General features: G+C 42.0%; 1 protein-coding gene across 1 annotated transcript in view; it reads right to left on the minus strand.

Moving 5' to 3' along the window:
• Positions 1 to 20,130, minus strand: part of LOC120936135 (cytochrome P450 2K6-like) — a 58,342-nt gene that overhangs the window by 13,093 nt on the left and 25,119 nt on the right. The window contains exons 5-7 of the mRNA XM_040348265.1: positions 11,403 to 11,563; positions 6,458 to 6,634; positions 3,148 to 3,289 (exon numbers count right to left, since the gene is read on the minus strand). Coding sequence (XP_040204199.1) covers positions 3,148 to 3,289; positions 6,458 to 6,634; positions 11,403 to 11,563 — 480 coding nt within the window. The remainder of the gene's footprint in view (positions 1 to 3,147; positions 3,290 to 6,457; positions 6,635 to 11,402; positions 11,564 to 20,130) is intronic.

A 20,130-nucleotide genomic window follows, 5' to 3' on the forward strand; every position in this document is an offset into this window, starting at 1 on the left:
GACAGTGAAAATAAAAGCAGCACACTGGTGGACTCAACCCCTGGTACCTCTGCTCTTTCCACCTACCAGCACACTCCTTGCACTCAGGTATTTAGGTTTTATGCTGCCCTAGGCCTGACTAAACTAATTTAAATATGACCCACCCCTTCCTGTCAAGGCCACACCCCTTGCGGTTTAAGACCCACCCTGAAAGAACAAGTGGGGACACTAGTTCTGATGGCCTGGGGGGGGGGGGCAATGGATTCCCTTAATTTGCATAGATTTCCTCTCACTTCCTGTTTGGCTATGGGACAGGAAGTGAAGGGAAATCTCTGCAATGGGACAGGGATGGTAGAAAATTTGAACCAACGCCCCCCCCCCCCCCCCCACAGTTGCAGAATGCCAACCGCCCACATTCTGGAAGCAGTGTGGCTGATTTATGGAGGCGCTAAACAAATTTGCCTAACAGTGTAGCGCAAACCGGCGGGGACACTGTCCGTGCTGCCCTCCTGCAAAGTGCTGCCCTAGGCCTGGGCCTTGTTGGCCTAGGCCAGGATACAGCATTGCTTCCACTACAAGTGTCATATACCAGCTCAGCTTCATGTATTTTCAATTCATGTGTTACAAAAATGTTATTAATGTACTACTGAATACAATGCTGCATTATTGTGTCAAAATAAATCAAAATCATAGGTGTGTGCCTGGGCGCACTCTAATCACCCTGTGTGGTGCAGATTCCCCCTGTTTAGATCCCTGATATTTCACCAAAGCCCCCTAATGGGGCTCCTACAAAAAATAAAAATAAATAATAAAAGTAAAAACTACTGACACCAATCTCTGCTCTACTGACACCATCCATTGCTCTGCTGACACAGTCAGAATATATACACATGCACACACATGTAAATAGGTTTGAGTTTTGGGGTACACACCCTAATGCAATAGGCTGTGCACACCTATGATCAAAATAGTGTAGTGCTATACATCAAATACATTTTTTATAATATGTGTTTATAACCGTAAATAAAATATATCACAATAACAGTCCCAAGTACATCAATCCTCCTGCCTCTTCTTTTAAACCTATTTTCACACTCTTCCAAATTTGCCCAATCCGCCACTTTCAGTGCAATCCCAACACAAGCTGTGCTCTCACCTATATATTTGACCCACAAAAAAATGTAGGGTCAAAGACAGCTCAAGTCCCCTTTTAAATGGAATTCCATATGCCGGGCGGATCACAGTTTGAGTTCCCTTTAAGTTGAATTCTGTATGCCAGGTGGATCACAGCACAAGTGCCCTTTGATTGGAATCCTGTATGTCCAGCCAATTATATGCTCTCCTTTAATCCACATTGCATTACCAAGGGAAAGAAACAAACACTCAATAGTGTTTCACCTTTTAAGAGCCTTTGTTTTCATCACACATTAAAATACCACTCACATTTCCCAGTGCATTGCATGCACTCACATGTGCAAGCAACAATTCATGACACACTGACATTATTCAGCTCCGGCGGGCTGTATTAGACATGCACTTCCTGGTCTTGTAGTGCACAATGATGTAATTTGATAAGTCCTGCCCTTACATGTTTCGTCACCTGGACACGTGACTTTCTCGGTGGATATATTGAAAAAAAATTGTTTGTTGTATGCCACTTACATTTCCCAGTGCATTGCATGCACTCACATGTGCAAGCAACAATTCACAACACACTGGCATTATTCAGCTCCAGCGGGCTGTATTAGATATGCACTTCCTGGTCTTGTAGTGCACAATGATGTAATGCGATAAGTCCTGCCCCTATGTGTTTCGTCACCTGGACATGTGACTTCCTCGGTGGATATATGAAAAAATGTGTTTGTTGTATAGCGCTACACTATTTAGATTTTTTGGATTTATCATAGCACTTGGGGGGTTGTAAGAGAAGAAGGTTATTTTGTTTTACTGCATTATACTGTATGTAGTAAGGTAAACAAAAAAAAGCAGCAGGAGCCTTTGGACAGGCAACTAGTACTTTTAGAAGTAGGGTAAGCCTGAAATATACTATTGTGGGTTTTTATTTTTTATTTATACTTAAAGAGGAGGTCCGGGAAAAAAATTATTAAAAGCCAGCAGCTACACATACTGCAGCTGGCTTTTAATAAATGGACACTTACCTGTCCTGGAGTCCAGCGATGTCGGCAGTAAGGTTCTCGGCGTAAAGCCGAAAGGCTACACTGCCGCCGCCATTGCGGGTAAGGGAACCCGGCAGTGTAGCCTTTTGTCTTTATGCTGGGAACCCTACTGCGCATGCGCAGGGCCCGTTCCTCTCTCCTATTAGCCCGTCGGCCAAAGGAGAAGGAGGGAGCCCCGCGGTGACGTCACGGCCGCGCCCGGACTCCCGAAAGTGGGAAAGGATACCTGTCTTTGACAGTTATTCTGTCCCCCCTCCCCCCGAAAGGTGGCAATTGTGGCACCGGAGGGGGGGGAGGAATCCAATGAGTGGAAGTTCCACTTTAGGGTGGAAATCCACTTTAAGTCAATTCTGGAGGTTGTTAAAAGCCCTGGGAAAAGATTATTGTGGACGCTGGTAACAACATACTATTTTATCTTTTGAATCTTTATCTGGTGAGTGTAGACCTAACCTTCTGGTGAGTGTAGACCTAACCTTCTGGTGAGTGTAGACCCAGACTTTTGTGGTAGTGTGTACCTTACAGTCATTGTCATCCACTGTTTGGCCTGGATTTACTGCTGCATGAATTAATCTATGCAGTTATTAATTCAGTCATATGGTTTAAGTCATTAATATTATTATTTTACAGGATTTATATAGCACAAACAGTTTGTGCAGTGCTTTACAGTGCTTACAATTTAGAGGGTTAAGAGGGCCCTGCTCATAAGAGCTTGCAATCTAATAGGGTGGGGCAAGTGGTACAAGAGGTTATAACTGTGACGATGAGCTGATGGAAGAGATACAATTTCAGTTAGTTGGAGGCGTTGTAAGTTTCCCCAAGAGATGAGTTTTGAGGGATCACCTAAAGGCAGCCACAGTAACAGATAGCTGGACAGATTTAGGTAGAGAGGATGGAAGAGGCTCTGGAGTATTTGGATAGCTAGGTGGACTGATGTTAATGGATAATACCCCACCTAAATAAAGGTCAATAGCAATCAAAATAATTTACTTACTCTGGATTTCAGGGTATTTTGCCATTAGCAGGAGGCCCCATCGGAGGACTGTTGCAGATGCTTCCATTCCAGCCGCGAATATATCCGACACAAGAAATACCAAATTTACATCCGTGAAATGTAACTTGGGATTTGGCTTTTCCTGAAAATTCACACAGTTTACAGTATATATTTGTCTTATAATGTATATAATGTGGAGCTACAAATGGCAAATTTGGATATTTTCCAGAAATGTTTGTCAATGTCCCAACCTACTCCCATGTTACTGTATAGCCACATATTATAGTAACAGGTCAACAGGAACGTACTGGCGGTGAGAAGAGGCAAGGATAGGAACGTTTTCTGGATACAGCAGCCCAGAATTTAGGGCACCCAGTATGCAGAAGAAGACTTTGAAACTGTATATCATTGTAGTAATATTGAGAACTGTTTAAGAAACAGCAGTTAATTGATCATATATCAGTTTTGAGGACTGTTGTAATATGTATAAATTATAGTTACTCCATCTTAAGAAGATATGCGCCATTTTAGAATAAGGCTATTTCTTATCTTTAGGCAACAACTGTTTCTTTTTTAAATTAAACAGACTTTTATCTTGTGGTCTGCGGTTAGGCCAGTGTTTCTCAATTCCAGTCCTCAGGCCCCCCCCAACAGGTCAGGTTTTCAGGATTTCCCTTAGATGAAAAGGCTGTGGTGATTACTAAGGCAGTGAAACTGATCAAATCACCTGTGCAATATAATGGAAATCCTGAAAACCTGACCTGTTGGGGGGGCCTGAGGACTGGAATTGAGAAACACTGGGTTAGGCCAAAGCCTCGAAATAGATTTCCTGTTTCAACTGTAGTGTGCGTGATTAAAGTGGAGTTCCACTCAAAAATGGAATTTCCACTTTTTGGAACCCTCCCCCTCTCCGGTGTCACATTTGGTACCTTTCAGGGGGAGGGGGGAGCAGATACCTGTCTAATACAGAAATTTGCTCCCACTTCCGGGCATAGATCACCGGAAGTGGGAGCACTTCTGGCGCCTACTCTGTACCCTCGCTGTCTTCTGGGAGACACACAGTTCCCAGAACACAGCGGGGACCAGTGAAAATGCGCAGCGAGACTCGCACATGCGCAGTAGGGAACCGGGAAGAGAAGCCGCAATGCTTCACTTCCTAATTCACTTACTGACTATGGTGGCAGCAGCAGCCGATCCATTAGCGGCATATCAGCTTCGGCTGCCGACATCGCGGGCGCCCTGGACAGGTAAGTGTCCACATTTTAAAAGTCAGCAGCTGCTGTATTTGTAGCTGCTGGCTTTTAATATTTTTTTTTATGTGGCCTCCGCTTTAAAGGCGTTAGGTTCCCTAAATAGCTTCCTTTACTATAGTGCAGTCCTCCTTCACTTACCTCATCCTTCAATTTTGCTTTTAAATGTCCTTATTTCTTCTGAGAAATGCTAACTTCCTGTTCTTCTGTCTGTAACTCACCACCGTAATGTGAGGCTTTCTTCCTGGTGTGGGAAAAGCCTCTTGAGGGGGGAGGGGACGAGCAGGAGTGTCAGGACACCCACTAACACACAGCTCATTTCTCTATCTGCAAAGTAGAGAGTGTCCTGACTTGCCTGCTCGCCCCCTCAAGAGGCTTTCTCCACACCAGGGAGAAAGCCTTGCATTACTGTGTGTAGTTACAGACAGAAGAACAGGAAGTGAGCATTTCTCAGAAGAAATAAGGACATTTAAAATAAGGTGACCAGATTTTTAAAATTAAATCCAGGGACACATTTTTTCTTTACTAGTAATGGCAACAATCAGCACTTTCTGCTCATCACCGCCCGCCTCACAGCCTCTCAAATCTAATGCCGCCTACACACGACCGTTTTTCGGGTTCTAAAAAATTATGTTTTTTTTTATGTCATTAAAAACGATCGTGTGTGGGCTCCAGAGCATTTTTCACGATGTAAAAAGTGGGCATTAAAAACATGCTCTAATTTTTCACGTCACTTTTAACGTTGTCGTTTTTTACGTCGTAAAAAATGGTCGTGTGTGGGCTTTAACGACGTGAAAAAAACGTGCATGCTCAGAAGCAAGTTATGAGACGGGAGCGCTCATTCTGGTAAAACTAGCGTTCATAATGGAGTAAGCACATTCATCATGCTGTAACAGACTGAAAAGCGCAAATCGTCTTTTACTAACATGGAATCAGCTAAAGCAGCCCAAGTGGTGGCACCATCCGCATGGAACTTTCCTTTTATTGTGCCGTTGTACGTGTTGTACGTCACCGCGCTTTGCTAGAGCATTTTTTTTCATGATCGTGTGTAGGCAAGGCCGTTTTAATGATCGGGTTGAACATTTTTTTTGTTTTTTCTAGACCCTTAAAAACGTAATTTTTTAGAACCCGAAAAACGGTTGTGTGTACGCGGCATTACTCTTCGGGCCCCGGCTAGTACTGGATGGGGAACAGAGGAAGATCACTCTGCCAGGGAAGGCAAGGAGATAGGCAGGTGGCTGGCCAGGATTTGAGCCAAGGCAGAAGAACATGCGAGCGAAGCTGAATGAGCATACACCCAAAACTGAAGAAATATTCCCTCCGCTCCGACCAGCACATGATTATCAGAAAGGGGCACAGATAATGGGGAAAATACACCCCCCTATGCTAGTAGGCACGGCGGAGCGGGGGTGTGTAATTCAATTTTTTTTATTTTAATTCTGCACTGATTGTCTTTGAAATTGCCTATTAAATCCAATCTGGGGTCAAAACCAGGGACAAACTTGGTCCGGGGACAGTGTCCTCAATCAGGGGACTGTCCCCTGAAACTGGGGATGTCTGGTCACCCTAATTTAAAAGCAAAATTGAAGGATGAGGTAAGTGAAGGAGGACTGCACTAAGGTAAAGGAAGATATTTAGGAAAAAAATCTTTTTCCTTTACAACCCCTTTAAGATGGGAACTGGAAAATGCGTTATCAGGGTGGAAACCAATGTTTTGCTAACAATGTCTTTATGTCTTTTATGTTTTTATCTTGATAACATATAGAATACGTATGCATTATACTAAACCCCTCCTAAGCCCCCACTTTATCGTCTTTACAAGTGTATAAATACTCTGTACTTGTGTCCAATAAAGCAGACATCTGATTGATACACTTAAGCAACTGTTCTGTGTGTATTATTTCCAGATTTCTCTCAGATCTGAAGGATCATTGAAGGTTATCCTGCATTACCTAAGTACACCTACGTGGTCATATTACTTTTTCCTCTTCAAGGACAGACTTTAAAACCATTAATAAAAATATCAAAAACTCAGGAAGGTTAAAGTAAATAGGTTATACCTCTTTTTGCTTGACAAGGAAAGCATCAACTAAACTCCTCTGATCATTAACATCCAGTTCGTTCTTCTGGTTGGTGACGGTTTTTGTAATAAACGCTTGCAGCTCATCAAGGTTTGTATAGACTTTTTTATGGCTTCCAAGAAACAATCGGAACAGGGATGGAAATGTATTGTACAACTGAAATAAAATGAGTTCAATGTTTTACACATCAGCTCCCATATGTCTTAGACATAGGTGTGCACAGCCTATTGCACTAGGGTATGCACTCCAAAGCTCAAAAACATGGTACCGATCACTTACTGTGTTCATTCACAAAGGGAAGGGGCTGGTAAATTATATATTTACTGGCCCCTTCCCCCAATCCTTTTAAAACATCCCTGTGTGTGCCAGCAGCAGCAGCCTTTGGGAGAGAAGAGGAAGGAAGCCAGCAGTGCTGCGGGGGGCAGGAATGAGCCGTGGTAGTAGGGGCAATCTGCACTGCACAATGTGATTAGGGTGTGCCTAGGCACACCTGGCACACCCTGTGTGCACGCCCATGGTCTTAGAGCAGCAGTGGAAGCTCAATAAAAGCACATGCTAACTTGCCTTGTTGCCAAATGTTCCAGTACAGTGCAGTGAGATATGTTCAGGTAAGTAACTACTGAACACTTATTATGTGGGGCTTGTTTTATCTCACTGACACCAATAGTGTGGCTATCTTATCCCACTGGCACCAACAATGGGACTCGTTTCGCTTCTACCAAACCATCAATGGAGGTGATTTTATCCTACTGACACCAACAATTTGGGGTTATATTGCACTTCCACTGACACCAACGATTTTAGGTTAATTGTACTCCTATCGACACCAATAATTTGGAATTCGTTTTGATCCCACTAAAACAAATGGCTTGGGGCTTATTTTATCCCATTGATACCAACAACGAGACTTGTTTTGCTTCCAATGACACCAGAAATTGGGCTTCATTTATCTCATTGACCAACAATAGAAGGTTAATTTTGCTCTTACTGACACCAGTGATATGGGATTAATTTTGCTTTCATTGACACAAATGATTTTAGGGGCTTATTTTATTCCTCTGAAACCAATTATTTGGGTTTATTTTTGCTTCCACTGACACCAATGATTTGACATTCATTCTGATACAGTTTTCAGTGCAGATAAGTCCAAGAACTGTCAACTAGTGGGTGGATCAGATCTGCCTTTTTGTTAAACAAAGCCACTGGTTTAGTTTATGCAGCACTAGAACCTTGGGCACTGCGTGGTTCAGATGCCAGCGTCTAAGAACCAATGACATCATAGGTGCCTGAGGACACCCTAGTTTGCCCCCTCCTCTGCTCCTCTCTTCCGCACTTAGGTCAAGAGAGCGAGAGAACCTGAGAGAGAAGAGAAACACTAAATACTAGTCAGTACCAGTGTGCAATGATGTATTTACTTTGTAAGAATAAATCACGCCAAACCAACTGGAGTGTGATGACGTCAGAGTCCTTAGCTCCACCCGACGCTGCGTTTCTCTGTACAAGGCGTCCACTGGGAAAGGAGGCTCAGTCCCACTGGGAAAGGGGTGTGCAATAGTGCAACAAAGTGCAAAACAATGCCACCATGTGAAAAAATAAATATATATGTGGATAATACTTGTCCCCACTGGGACAAAATTCCAGATATGACAAAAAATATATATGACAAAGAAAAGGTGCTGCAATTATAAAAATAGTTTGGACAAGAACACTGCAAAATCACAGTCTCATTGGCCACACCTTCTGGACTACTGTAGTCTTACATTCAATGCAAGTCGGTTGGGTTTGGGTGCCTACTGAGAAGGCAGCATGGTTCAGGGAAGGTGGCAGTTGAACAATTTGCATGTCGTTTCCAACATTGTGAAAATTAAGGTGGCTTGGATGGCTTTTTCCCACCTAGCTTCTCATATCCATGATGGAAAGTTGTCAGTGTTTCTCTGTCTTGGGGCAATATAAGGATGTTGTCTAGGTAATGCAGTACTTAAACTCCCTGCTCTCAAACGTGGGCCAAGATTTCTACTAGCACCTTGGTAAAGGTTCTCGGTATGGTTGAGATGCCAAAGGGCAGACACTGGAACTGTAGGTGAAGATTGTTCACTTTGAACCTCAGATACGGTTGGAAATCAAGATGACTGGAACATGCAAATAGGTATCTTGTTGATCTATAGAGACGGCTAGTATGACTGTATTGAGCAATTCCATTATGAAGCGTCCCAGAAGAATCAACCTGTTTAAACATTTCAGGTCCAACACTAGTCTCCAGCCTCCTGATTTCTTGCATACTAGGAATACCGGAGAGTAAAAGCCTGAGAATGTCTCTGACTCTGGGACCAGAACCACTGTCTGCTGCTAAATCAGAGACTGGATATGCTAATGTAGATCTTTGGACTCTGGTGGGTCGAAAGGTTGTTCATGGTGGATGACGTTTGAATTTTTAAATGTGACCCAACTGAATTGTGGAGATCACCCACTGATTTGTACAGTTTTCCACTCAAACCTGCAAAAAATGCTCTTAGGTGGGCACCTACTGGGCCAGTTTGTGTGGGCAGGGAGTCAAAAGGACTTTTGAGCATCTTGAGTGGAAAAGGTCAGAGAGCTCTTCTCGATGTAATAAATTATAGCATTGTTGGGGCCAAGCACATCAGTATATCTATGGTCGCTTCCGTGATCGAATCCAAAGCTAGCTTCAGCTCATTCAAAGCCTTAATGATATATTCAAAGTCTTTACCCTGTCTATGGGCTAGCTTTATAATATTTGGCCATGTTTTGGCTGCTCTCGAAACTGAGGTAAGAGCCACTGCTGGCTTGCAGGCCCCACCAGTCGCCTGATACTTTTTCTTTCAAATCCAAATTATTCCTGCGATCGAGGATATCCCTGAAGGAGACAGCATCTTCTAGCGGGAGGGCTGTATTTCATGCCAATCTCATGACAGAAGCATCCACCGTAGGGGCTGCATAATAAAAAAGTGGGCATCTGGTTCTGCTAATGGATATAGCTTGCAGAACCTGTTATGAGTTAACAGCCTTTAATCCACTTTCCTCCTCTCTTCTAGGATGACCTTCTTTATTTCACCCATAAGCGGGAATGCTAAAGATTTCTTCTTTAAATATCTTCTGGATTTTGAGGGGGGTTCTGAAAATTCCTCCCACTGAATTGCATCCTTCATGGCAACTACGAAGGGTTCAATATCCACAAAGTCAAAAGAGGCTGGGTTATCCTCTGAGGTATCAGGCTCAGATCTGGCATCAGAGTCTTTCTGATGTGTAAGGATTTGAATGGGCCTATCATTAGAAGAGGATCCTGGATTTTCCTACAAAATAGCTAACTCTCTCCTTGATAAATTTTTTCATGTTGTCAATAGACTCTTGCTTTTCTTTTTCCTAAACCCTAGTAACCTCCGTGAAGCATGATTCACAAACTAATTGCTTTACCACATGCGCGATGATGTCATTGTGCAAAAGAGGAAAACCTCCCCCCTACAATCAGAAAAAAATGTGCGCAAAGTGCCGCTGACACTAATCGCATATTGCTCCATCATATGTATTAGAAGTCAGACTCCCCGCCTGCATGGTTTATGGGAGAGTGAGAAGACGCTAGACCGAAGGCCTGGAGACACTTGAGAAAACTCCAGCAGACTTTATCATCAGGGCAGCTCACCATGTACTCAGATATGCCCAGAAAAGATCCACATAAAAGAGGGCTCCCCCCACTTTTTTGTGCATTTAACAGCTTAAGAAAAAATACTTCACTACAGGAGAGCATGAACCTGCAATGGCTGCACCAGAGTGGTGAGGCAAGGCTGTTGCTGACTTATGATCCTGCAGGATTGAGAACAGAAAAAGAATTGAGTGGGGCTGACGCTGTCTTTAACCACTTAACCCCCGGACCATTGAGCACTTTTTGCGATTCGGCACTGCGTCGCTTTAACTGACAATTGCGCGGTTGTGCGACGTGGCTCCCAAACAAAATTGGCGTCCTTTTTTTCCCACAAATAGAGCTTTCTTTTGGTGGTATAAACAAAAAAAGAGCGACAATTTTGAAAAAATTTATATTTTTTACTTTTTGCTATAAAAAACAATTTTTTTCCTCAGTTTAGGCCGATACGTATTCTTCTATATATTTTTCGTAAAAAAAATCACAATAAACGTTTATTGATTGGTTTGCGCAAAAGTTATAGCGTTTACAAAATAGGGGGTAGTTTTATGGCATTTTTATTAATATTATTTTTTTACTAGTAATGGCGGCGATCAGCGATTTTTTTCTCGGTACTTTGACATTATGGCGGACACTTCGGACACTTTTGACACATTTTTGGGACCATTGGCATTTTTATAGCGATCAGTGCTATAAAAATGCATTGATTACTATAAAAATGCCACTGGCAGGGAAGGGGTTAACACTATGGGGCGGGGAAGGGGTTAAGTATGTTCCCTGGGTGTGTTCTAACTGTAGGGGGGGTGGCCTCACTAGGGGAAATGACGATTGCTGTTCATACATTGTATGAACAGACGGTCAGGCATTTCTCCCCTGACAGGACCGGTCCTCGCTCTGTAACGAGCAATCGCGGCTGCCCGGCGCCGATCGTACCCGCCGGGCACGCGCACAGGAGTCAGGGAAGAGCGGGGAGCACGCGTGCGCTTCCGGCGGCGCGCACACGCCCATAGTGGCTGCCTCGAGAGACGGCGTAGAGCTACGGGCTCTCGCGCAGGGGAGCCGACCTGCCGCCATATAACTGTGGCGGCTGGTCGACAAGTAGTTAATTTATACAGTTAATGTGGTCCTGTGGGTTGATTGTGGGCAGAGCAACCAATCATATGTATGCTGCCATGGAGGCACCAGGAAATCAAGGAGAGTCTCTCGAGTAAATAATAAAAATAAAGAGCAGCATCCACCCATAATTTGCTGCTGCCGTAAAAGTGAACTTACCTGTACCATTGGAGAGCCTATGATTCTGATATTTTCTCTAATAATTGTCACAAGCCTGCACAGTTTTGGATCATCATAGTCAAAGCGATATCCCAGTACGATAGAGACAATGATATTGGCCACAGCAGCAGTCACCACCGTGGAATTTTCAAATGGTTTTCCTGCAATAACAACAAAGATTAGCCAATAATATGTTCTACCAGGCCAGTTCTGACACTTCTCTCCTACATTTAAAAATCATAATTTTTTTAAATTACTTAGAACCCACAAACATTCTATATTTTTTTTAGCAGAGGCCCTAGAGAATAAAATAATACGTTTTCCTTTTTGTTTTATGTCACGTGATATTTGTGCAGTGTTTTATTAAACACAATTTTTGGGGAAAAAATACACTTTAATAAATTTTAGTGCACACAAACACAATATAATACTTTTTGGGGAAATATAAAAGATGTTATGCAGAGTAAATAGATACCCAACATGCCACACTTTAAAACTATGTATCGCGTCGGAACAGTGCCAAACTACGTTACCTAAAATTCTCCATAGGTGCCACTTTAAATGCCTTTACAGGTTACCATTTTAGAGTTACACAGAAGGTCTAATGCTAGAATTATTGCTTTCATTCTGATGTTCACTGTGATACCTCACATGTGTGGTGAGATCACTGTTTATACACTGCTTAAAGCAACACTTTTGAATCGGAACTCCTGGGATATTGATCTGGTCAGTTAAGTAGCAGAGGGGGTTATTAATCAGTTTCAGCTGCTTTGCTGTTAATTGAAATTAACAACAGGTGCACTAGATGGGCAACAATGAGACAACCTTTTGCATTTGGCTAGGGTCAGTGTCACTACTGGTAGCACAAGGCGATACGTGGACCCTATAAAGGTTGCACAGGCAGTCCAACTCCTCCAGGATGGCACATTAATACGTGCTAATGCCAGAAGGTTTGCCGTGTCTCCCAGCACAGTCTCAAGAGCATGGAGGAGATTTCAGGAGACAGGCAGTTACTCTAGGAGAATAGACAAGTGGGTGACTAAAGCGCTAGCCAACAGTGAAAATTAAAAGTGACCAGTGAAAAACAAAATGCTGCTCAAATCTAAAATGTGCTAACAACAAATAAAGGTCTGAATAAAGAATGATGAGCGCAAACTGAAAATCTAAAAGTGAATATAAAGACAGTCCATAGGGGACTGATAACAATCAATAAAGATATGCAGTGAATTCAAAATTAGTGAAATAACCCAAAACTGATAATAAATCCAAAAATAAAAGTCCAAATATATAAATCAAAGTTTGGATAAATCAATCTAGTGTGCCAGTGATAAACAAAACTTCTGCACTTCGGGCATCAATGTGGACAATCTTGATAACTCTTTATTTAGCCTGGGCTCGCAGTGCGCTTACCTCCAGACACTAGGTCATGCGTGTCAACGAAATCCTCCCAAAACTGGAACAGAATCCAAACAGTGGGTAACACGTGTTGCACGGAATCTTCCCAGTGCTGAGATAGAATCGAGGGGCGTTCTCTGTATCCAATACCAGTATAGGTCCAGGCGCAGCGAAGTCGACTCCACAGGATAGCCACAAGGTGTATCAGGAGCAAATGTAGAAATAAAAAGCTCTCATGGTGAAGTATGCAAGCACTTTAAAATTTAATAAAGGTAAAAATGTGCTTACATTGAAAAAACGAATAAAACGCCAAACAGCGGCACTTCCGGTGGACGGTCAGGGTGTCACGTCACTTCCGGTCACATCTAACCTTATGCATTACGTCACGACACGTGACTTCATCGGAGGTTACTGAGTGACTAATGGATACTGCCTTATATTGATACAAACAGGAAATGGTCCAGCAGCCATTTTAGATTACAAAATGGCATTTGAACAGAGCTAGGCTGCGGCCATTTTGGAGAAGGGCAAAGATAAGGGAAAAAAATATTTATTTATTTGAACTGGTGACGTAACGGAATTACGGACCAGACCATGTCACGCTAAAAACAACGGACATATTGAATATGCACAACTCAAAATGCCAAAAATTAATTATATTCAATTAAATGTAAAACCCACATTAAAACTTGTCAAAATAAAATATGTATATAAATGACAAGATAACAGACTAAGGACACCAATATTGAATAGATAAACGTTTCATAACAATTAACCAATGGGGTCCTAAACATTATCCAATTATTAATTGATGGTAGTCTGTAAATTTTAATAACCTTTCAAGATAAAATTTAAAATATTAAAATGTAAAATACATAAAATCTTGAATTGTGAATGAGGTACTGGACTAGACTGGAGTGAGTGATACCCCTTGCGTTTACAAGTGAATCCCCCTCCAATGAATAGATCACATCATTGCATTCTAAACCAGAAATCTAAAACAACTAAAAATTGCTTAAAAAACAGTTGACGTCGAACTCAACATTTAACCCATTAGGCACTAAAGTATTTAAAGAGTGAATCCACTGAGATTCTTTCTGACTTATTGTCCTAACCAAATGGGCTCCTCTCCATGGCTTGTTGAATTTATCTATCCCCCAAAACATTAGTTGTTTAGGATCTTTATTATGTTTCTCCGCAAAATGCCTACTAACGTTGTGCTTCGGGAAGCCATTTTCTATATTAACAACATGCTCCTTTATTCGAACCATTAATGCTCTCTTCGTTCTTCCTACATATTGCAAGTTGCAGGAGCACTGGAGAACATATACCACCCCTTCAGTATGGCAACTAATGAAGTCATTAATGATATGACATTCATTTGTATGGGTGGAGATGAACTCAGTCCTTTTCTTTTGAGGACCTTTAGAATGTTTACAGGCATAACAATATTTACAGGGAACAAAGCCCTTCGTATTAAAGAACGTATAACCACTCATAGGTGCAAGATTTAAAAACAAAGGATACTCAGATAACTTTATTGATGAACAAATTCAATCAGTTGCGGGTCTAGTTCGAAATACGATGCTACAGGGAAATATTAAGAAACAGCGGGATATGATGGCCCCTGCCATTATTTTGGATTACAATATTCAGCATAAAGATGTGGAAAAATTGATCAAAAGACATTGGCATATTTTGAAAGAAGACAGGCATTTAAAATCCATATTGCCAGAAAAACCTAATATTGTATATAAAAGAGCCCCAACCATAAAAGACATTTTGGTGAAAAATGTGGTTGACCCTCCACCTAAGAGTGGTTATACGTTCTTTAATACGAAGGGCTTTGTTCCCTGTAAATATTGTTATGCCTGTAAACATTCTAAAGGTCCTCAAAAGAAAAGGACTGAGTTCATCTCCACCCATACAAATGAATGTCATATCATTAATGACTTCATTAGTTGCCATACTGAAGGGGTGGTATATGTTCTCCAGTGCTCCTGCAACTTGCAATATGTAGGAAGAACGAAGAGAGCATTAATGGTTCGAATAAAGGAGCATGTTGTTAATATAGAAAATGGCTTCCCGAAGCACAACGTTAGTAGGCATTTTGCGGAGAAACATAATAAAGATCCTAAACAACTAATGTTTTGGGGGATAGATAAATTCAACAAGCCATGGAGAGGAGCCCATTTGGTTAGGACAATAAGTCAGAAAGAATCTCAGTGGATTCACTCTTTAAATACTTTAGTGCCTAATGGGTTAAATGTTGAGTTCGACGTCAACTGTTTTTTAAGCAATTTTTAGTTGTTTTAGATTTCTGGTTTAGAATGCAATGATGTGATCTATTCATTGGAGGGGGATTCACTTGTAAACGCAAGGGGTATCACTCACTCCAGTCTAGTCCAGTACCTCATTCACAATTCAAGATTTTATGTATTTTACATTTTAATATTTTAAATTTTATCTTGAAAGGTTATTAAAATTTACAGACTACCATCAATTAATAATTGGATAATGTTTAGGACCCCATTGGTTAATTGTTATGAAACGTTTATCTATTCAATATTGGTGTCCTTAGTCTGTTATCTTGTCATTTATATACATATTTTATTTTGACAAGTTTTAATGTGGGTTTTACATTTAATTGAATATAATTAATTTTTGGCATTTTGAGTTGTGCATATTCAATATGTCCGTTGTTTTTAGCGTGACATGGTCTGGTCCGTAATTCCGTTACGTCACCAGTTCAAATAAATAAATATTTTTTTCCCTTATCTTTGCCCTTCTCCAAAATGGCCGCAGCCTAGCTCTGTTCAAATGCCATTTTGTAATCTAAAATGGCTGCTGGACCATTTCCTGTTTGTATCAATATAAGGCAGTATCCATTAGTCACTCAGTAACCTCCGATGAAGTCACGTGTCGTGACGTAATGCATAAGGTTAGATGTGACCGGAAGTGACGTGACACCCTGACCGTCCACCGGAAGTGCCGCTGTTTGGCGTTTTATTCGTTTTTTCAATGTAAGCACATTTTTACCTTTATTAAATTTTAAAGTGCTTGCATACTTCACCATGAGAGCTTTTTATTTCTACATTTGCTCCTGATACACCTTGTGGCTATCCTGTGGAGTCGACTTCGCTGCGCCTGGACCTATACTGGTATTGGATACAGAGAACGCCCCTCGATTCTATCTCAGCACTGGGAAGATTCCGTGCAACACGTGTTACCCACTGTTTGGATTCTGTTCCAGTTTTGGGAGGATTTCGTTGACACGCATGACCTAGTGTCTGGAGGTAAGCGCACTGCGAGCCCAGGCTAAATAAAGAGTTATCAAGATTGTCCACATTGATGCCCGAAGTGCAGAAGTTTTGTTTATCACTGGCACACTAGATTGATTTATCCAAACTTTGATTTATATATTTGGACTTTTATTTTTGGATTTATTATCAGTTTTGGGTTATTTCACTAATTTTGAATTCACTGCATATCTTTATTGATTGTTATCAGTCCCCTATGGACTGTCTTTATATTCACTTTTAGATTTTCAGTTTGCGCTCATCATTCTTTATTCAGTTACTCTAGGAGAGCTGGACAGAGCCGTAGAAGGTCCTTAACCCATCAGCTGGACCGTTATCTGCTCCTTTGTGCAAGGAAGAACAGGATGAGCACTGCCAGAGCCCTACAAAATGACCATCAGCAGGCCACTGGCGTGACTGTCTCTGACCAAACAATCAGAAACAGACTTCATGAGGGTGGCCTGAGGGCCCAACGTCCTTTAGTGTGCTCTTTGCTCACTGCCGGACACTGTGGAGCTCGATTGGCATTTTCCATTGAACACCAGAATTGGCAGGTCCGCCACTGGTGCCCCATGCTTTTCACAGATGAGAGCAGGTTCAACCTGAGCATATGTGACAGACGTGAAAGGGTCTGGAGAAGCTGCGGGGAACTTTATGTTGCCTGTAACATCGTTCAGCATGACCGGTTTGGTGGTGGGTCAGTGATGGTCTGGGAGGCATATCCATGGAGGGACGCACAGACCTCTACAGGCTACACAATGGCACCCTGACTGCCATTAGGTATCGGGATGAAATCCTTGGACCCATTGTCAGACCCTACGCTGGTGCAGTGGGTCCTGGGTTCCTCCTGGTGCATGGCAATGCCCGGCCTTATGTGGTGAGAGCATGCAGCCAGTTCCTGGAGGTTGAAGGAATTGATACCATTGAATGGCTCCTACACTCAACTGACCTAAATCCAAAAGAACACCTCTGGGACATTATGTTTCGGTCCATCTGGTGCCGCCAGGTACCTCAGTCTGTTCAGGAGCTTAGTGATGCTCTGGTCCAGATCTGGGAAGAAATCCCCCAGGACACCATCCGTCGTCTCATTAGGAGGATGCCCTGATGTTGTCAGGCATGCACACAAGCACTTGGGGGCCATACAAACTACTGAGGACCATTTTGAGTTGTTGCAATGAAATTTCAGCAAAATGGACTAGCTTGTTGCATAATTTTTTCACTTTGATTTTCGGGGTGTCTTTGAATTCAGCCCTCTGTAGGTGGATAATTTTAATTTCCATCAAATGATGTGCCATCATTTCATTCCTAACACATTATCCAGTCCATATCAGTATAGATATCCAGCATGAGATTTTTGCCCGTTGAGATCTGATATGTTTTCAAAGTGTTCCTTTAATTTTTTTTGAGCAGTGTATATGCATGCAGGACTTATGTATGCATTCACCCTATTTTATTATTTATTTTATTTTATTTTATACTTTTTTTACACTGTCTGTGATTTTTTGTTTTTATCACTGTATTTCTATCACAAGGGATGGACAACATTCCTTGTGATAGTATGGATCATGACAGTTCCTTTATGTTACTGGCCGCTTCCTGTAGACATTGCGGTATCGAGAAAGTGACGGAATACCCGCACACTACCTGATGAATCCATATACAGGAAGTGGCCAGTAACATAAAGGATTACTATGGTACAGTGGATCGAAAAAAAAAAAAAACATGTGGTTTAGTAATTATGCATATGAGCGTATCATTTTTTTTTTTGGTGGGGGAGTGGATCTTGGGTGGGAGTTCCCACACTTTTTTCCCCAGGACTTGACCCCTAAATTCCCCCTAGGTCAGTCTGTCCACCAGTATAATCCCTCCTTGGTCAGTCTGTCCCCCAGTACATCCCCCAGGTCCATCTGTCCCCCAGCATAATCCCCCTGGGTCAGTCTGTCTCCCAGTATAATCTCCCCTGGGTTAGTCTGTCCCCCAGTCTAATCCCCAAGGTCAGTCTGTCCCCCAGTATAATCACCCAAGGCCAGTCTGTACCCCAGTCAAAGCCACCCCACCAATATAATTGAAAGCACTGGAAGCCGAATGGAAGGGAGAAGGGGAAAAGAGGACTGGTGCTGCGGGGCTGCAGGGTTTCAGGTGGACTAAAACCCAGAGGATCCAAAACCCGGACTAGATCCTGTGGCAACCCTAATCTCTTGTCTATTAGACCCCAGATCTTTCCTCTACCCTTAAAAGTATCTGACCAAACCTAGATCTGGCTGACCTAAGTTGTTTCTAATTGTAAGGTAGTTTTTAGAAAAAGCTTTGACTGGACATACACTGTATTTAGCTAATTACTCAAACTTTTTCAATATCAACTGTTCTTTTTAGAGGTATAAGATCTCTGCAAATGTAATTAATGGTAGTATACTTAATGACATGATTGTTTAAACTCCTAAACCCACTGCTACACCCATGACATGATTATTAGTGCTCTATAACACATTTCTATAATTTTGGGCTTTTTTTGCAGAACAAAAAACCTCAGCCATTGTATAAAAAAAAATTCTAAGAAGACATTTTTTGGGATGTTTACAGTTTAATGAAGACTGTTACAGGGTAAGCTCCAGAGTGGCATGGCTGCAGCAGAAATTATGAGGGCAATAAACATATTCCATGGAGAAAGTCTTCATTACAGAAGACTTTATGGGTGGGTCAAAATAAAGCTGACCATACATATTTAGATTTTTTGAGTCAGAGAGATCTCTTAATTTTACCCAGCCACACATCACAGTGCAGATAAATGAATCTATGCTGCCAGCTACTGAATTCTGACTGCTGTCACCCAGGGCTGTCAGAATACCCAGTGATTGTAGCTGATTGGTCGCAGTCACTGTTCCACCAACAATTTCCTCCCGTCTATTTCTGAATAAAAGATTGTCGAGCTGAGCAGTACTGTCAAAGTAACCCACTGTTAAAATCGTGGCCAATACACAGGGATTGGATAAAACTCCACCAGTGTATGGTCAGCTTTATAGTCAACTGTAACCTCTTCAGTCCCTGATGATAGAGTACTGGATTTGTATTCATATGCACATGGATTTTCTAGGCTTCATTTGCCTTAACAGATTTACTAATGTAGTCCTCTCCCAACCCCAGGCTCCATAGCTGCTATAGCTATAGTTCAGCCACTACCTGTATCTGATAAAACCACTTCAAGAAAGCTGCGGAAAGCTTAACCACCTAATGACCGCCCACCGCAGATATACTGCACCAGGGTGGCCGCTCTGCACCAGATCACGTACCTAGTATGTAAGCTGATACTTTGGGTCTGGGGCGCGTGAGTGCCCCTCCAGCGACCTGCTCTAGATGTGATTATACACAGCGGGAGCCCAGTGGTGGGTACCATGGACTCTATGTCCACTAGCACCCACTGATGATACAGGTAGAACGACAATCTGCCTATGTAAACAAGGCAGATTGTCGTTCTGTCAGAAGGGAAGGCACTGATCCTGTGTTTCTGCAAAGCAGGAAAAAATATCCCATAGTTTGTAGATGATTTAACTTTTGCGCAAACCAGTCAATATACAATCATTGGGATTTTGTTTTACCAAAAATATGTAGCAGAATACATATTGTCCTAAATTGATGAAGAAATTCGATTTTTTTACATTTTTTTTATTGGATATGTTTAATAGCAGAAAGTAAAAAATATTGTTTTTATTCAAAATTTACAGTCTTTTTTTGCTTATGGCGTAAAAAAATTCAAGCGGAGGTTCACCCTAATAGCATGTATATCTGACCAACTCCCTTATAGTCGTAACAAGTACTGTCCGCAATTAGTTTTTTTTTTATGCTTTACGTACCTTGTAATCCATTTTTTCAATCTACTTCTCCCCGCGGGAGTAGGCGTTTCTATGCCTAGGGGGATTTTCATCTGGAAGGTCGCCCAGATTATTTACGTCTGTTCGCCCCAGCAGATAAGGCCCCGCCCCCCGTATTTCGTAGGCGCGCATGAGTTACGGGGCTTCGGAAAAAAGCCGAACATGCAG

This window comes from Rana temporaria, chromosome 4 (genome assembly GCF_905171775.1).
Source record: "Rana temporaria chromosome 4, aRanTem1.1, whole genome shotgun sequence".
In the NCBI taxonomy this organism is placed as follows: domain Eukaryota; kingdom Metazoa; phylum Chordata; class Amphibia; order Anura; family Ranidae; genus Rana; species Rana temporaria.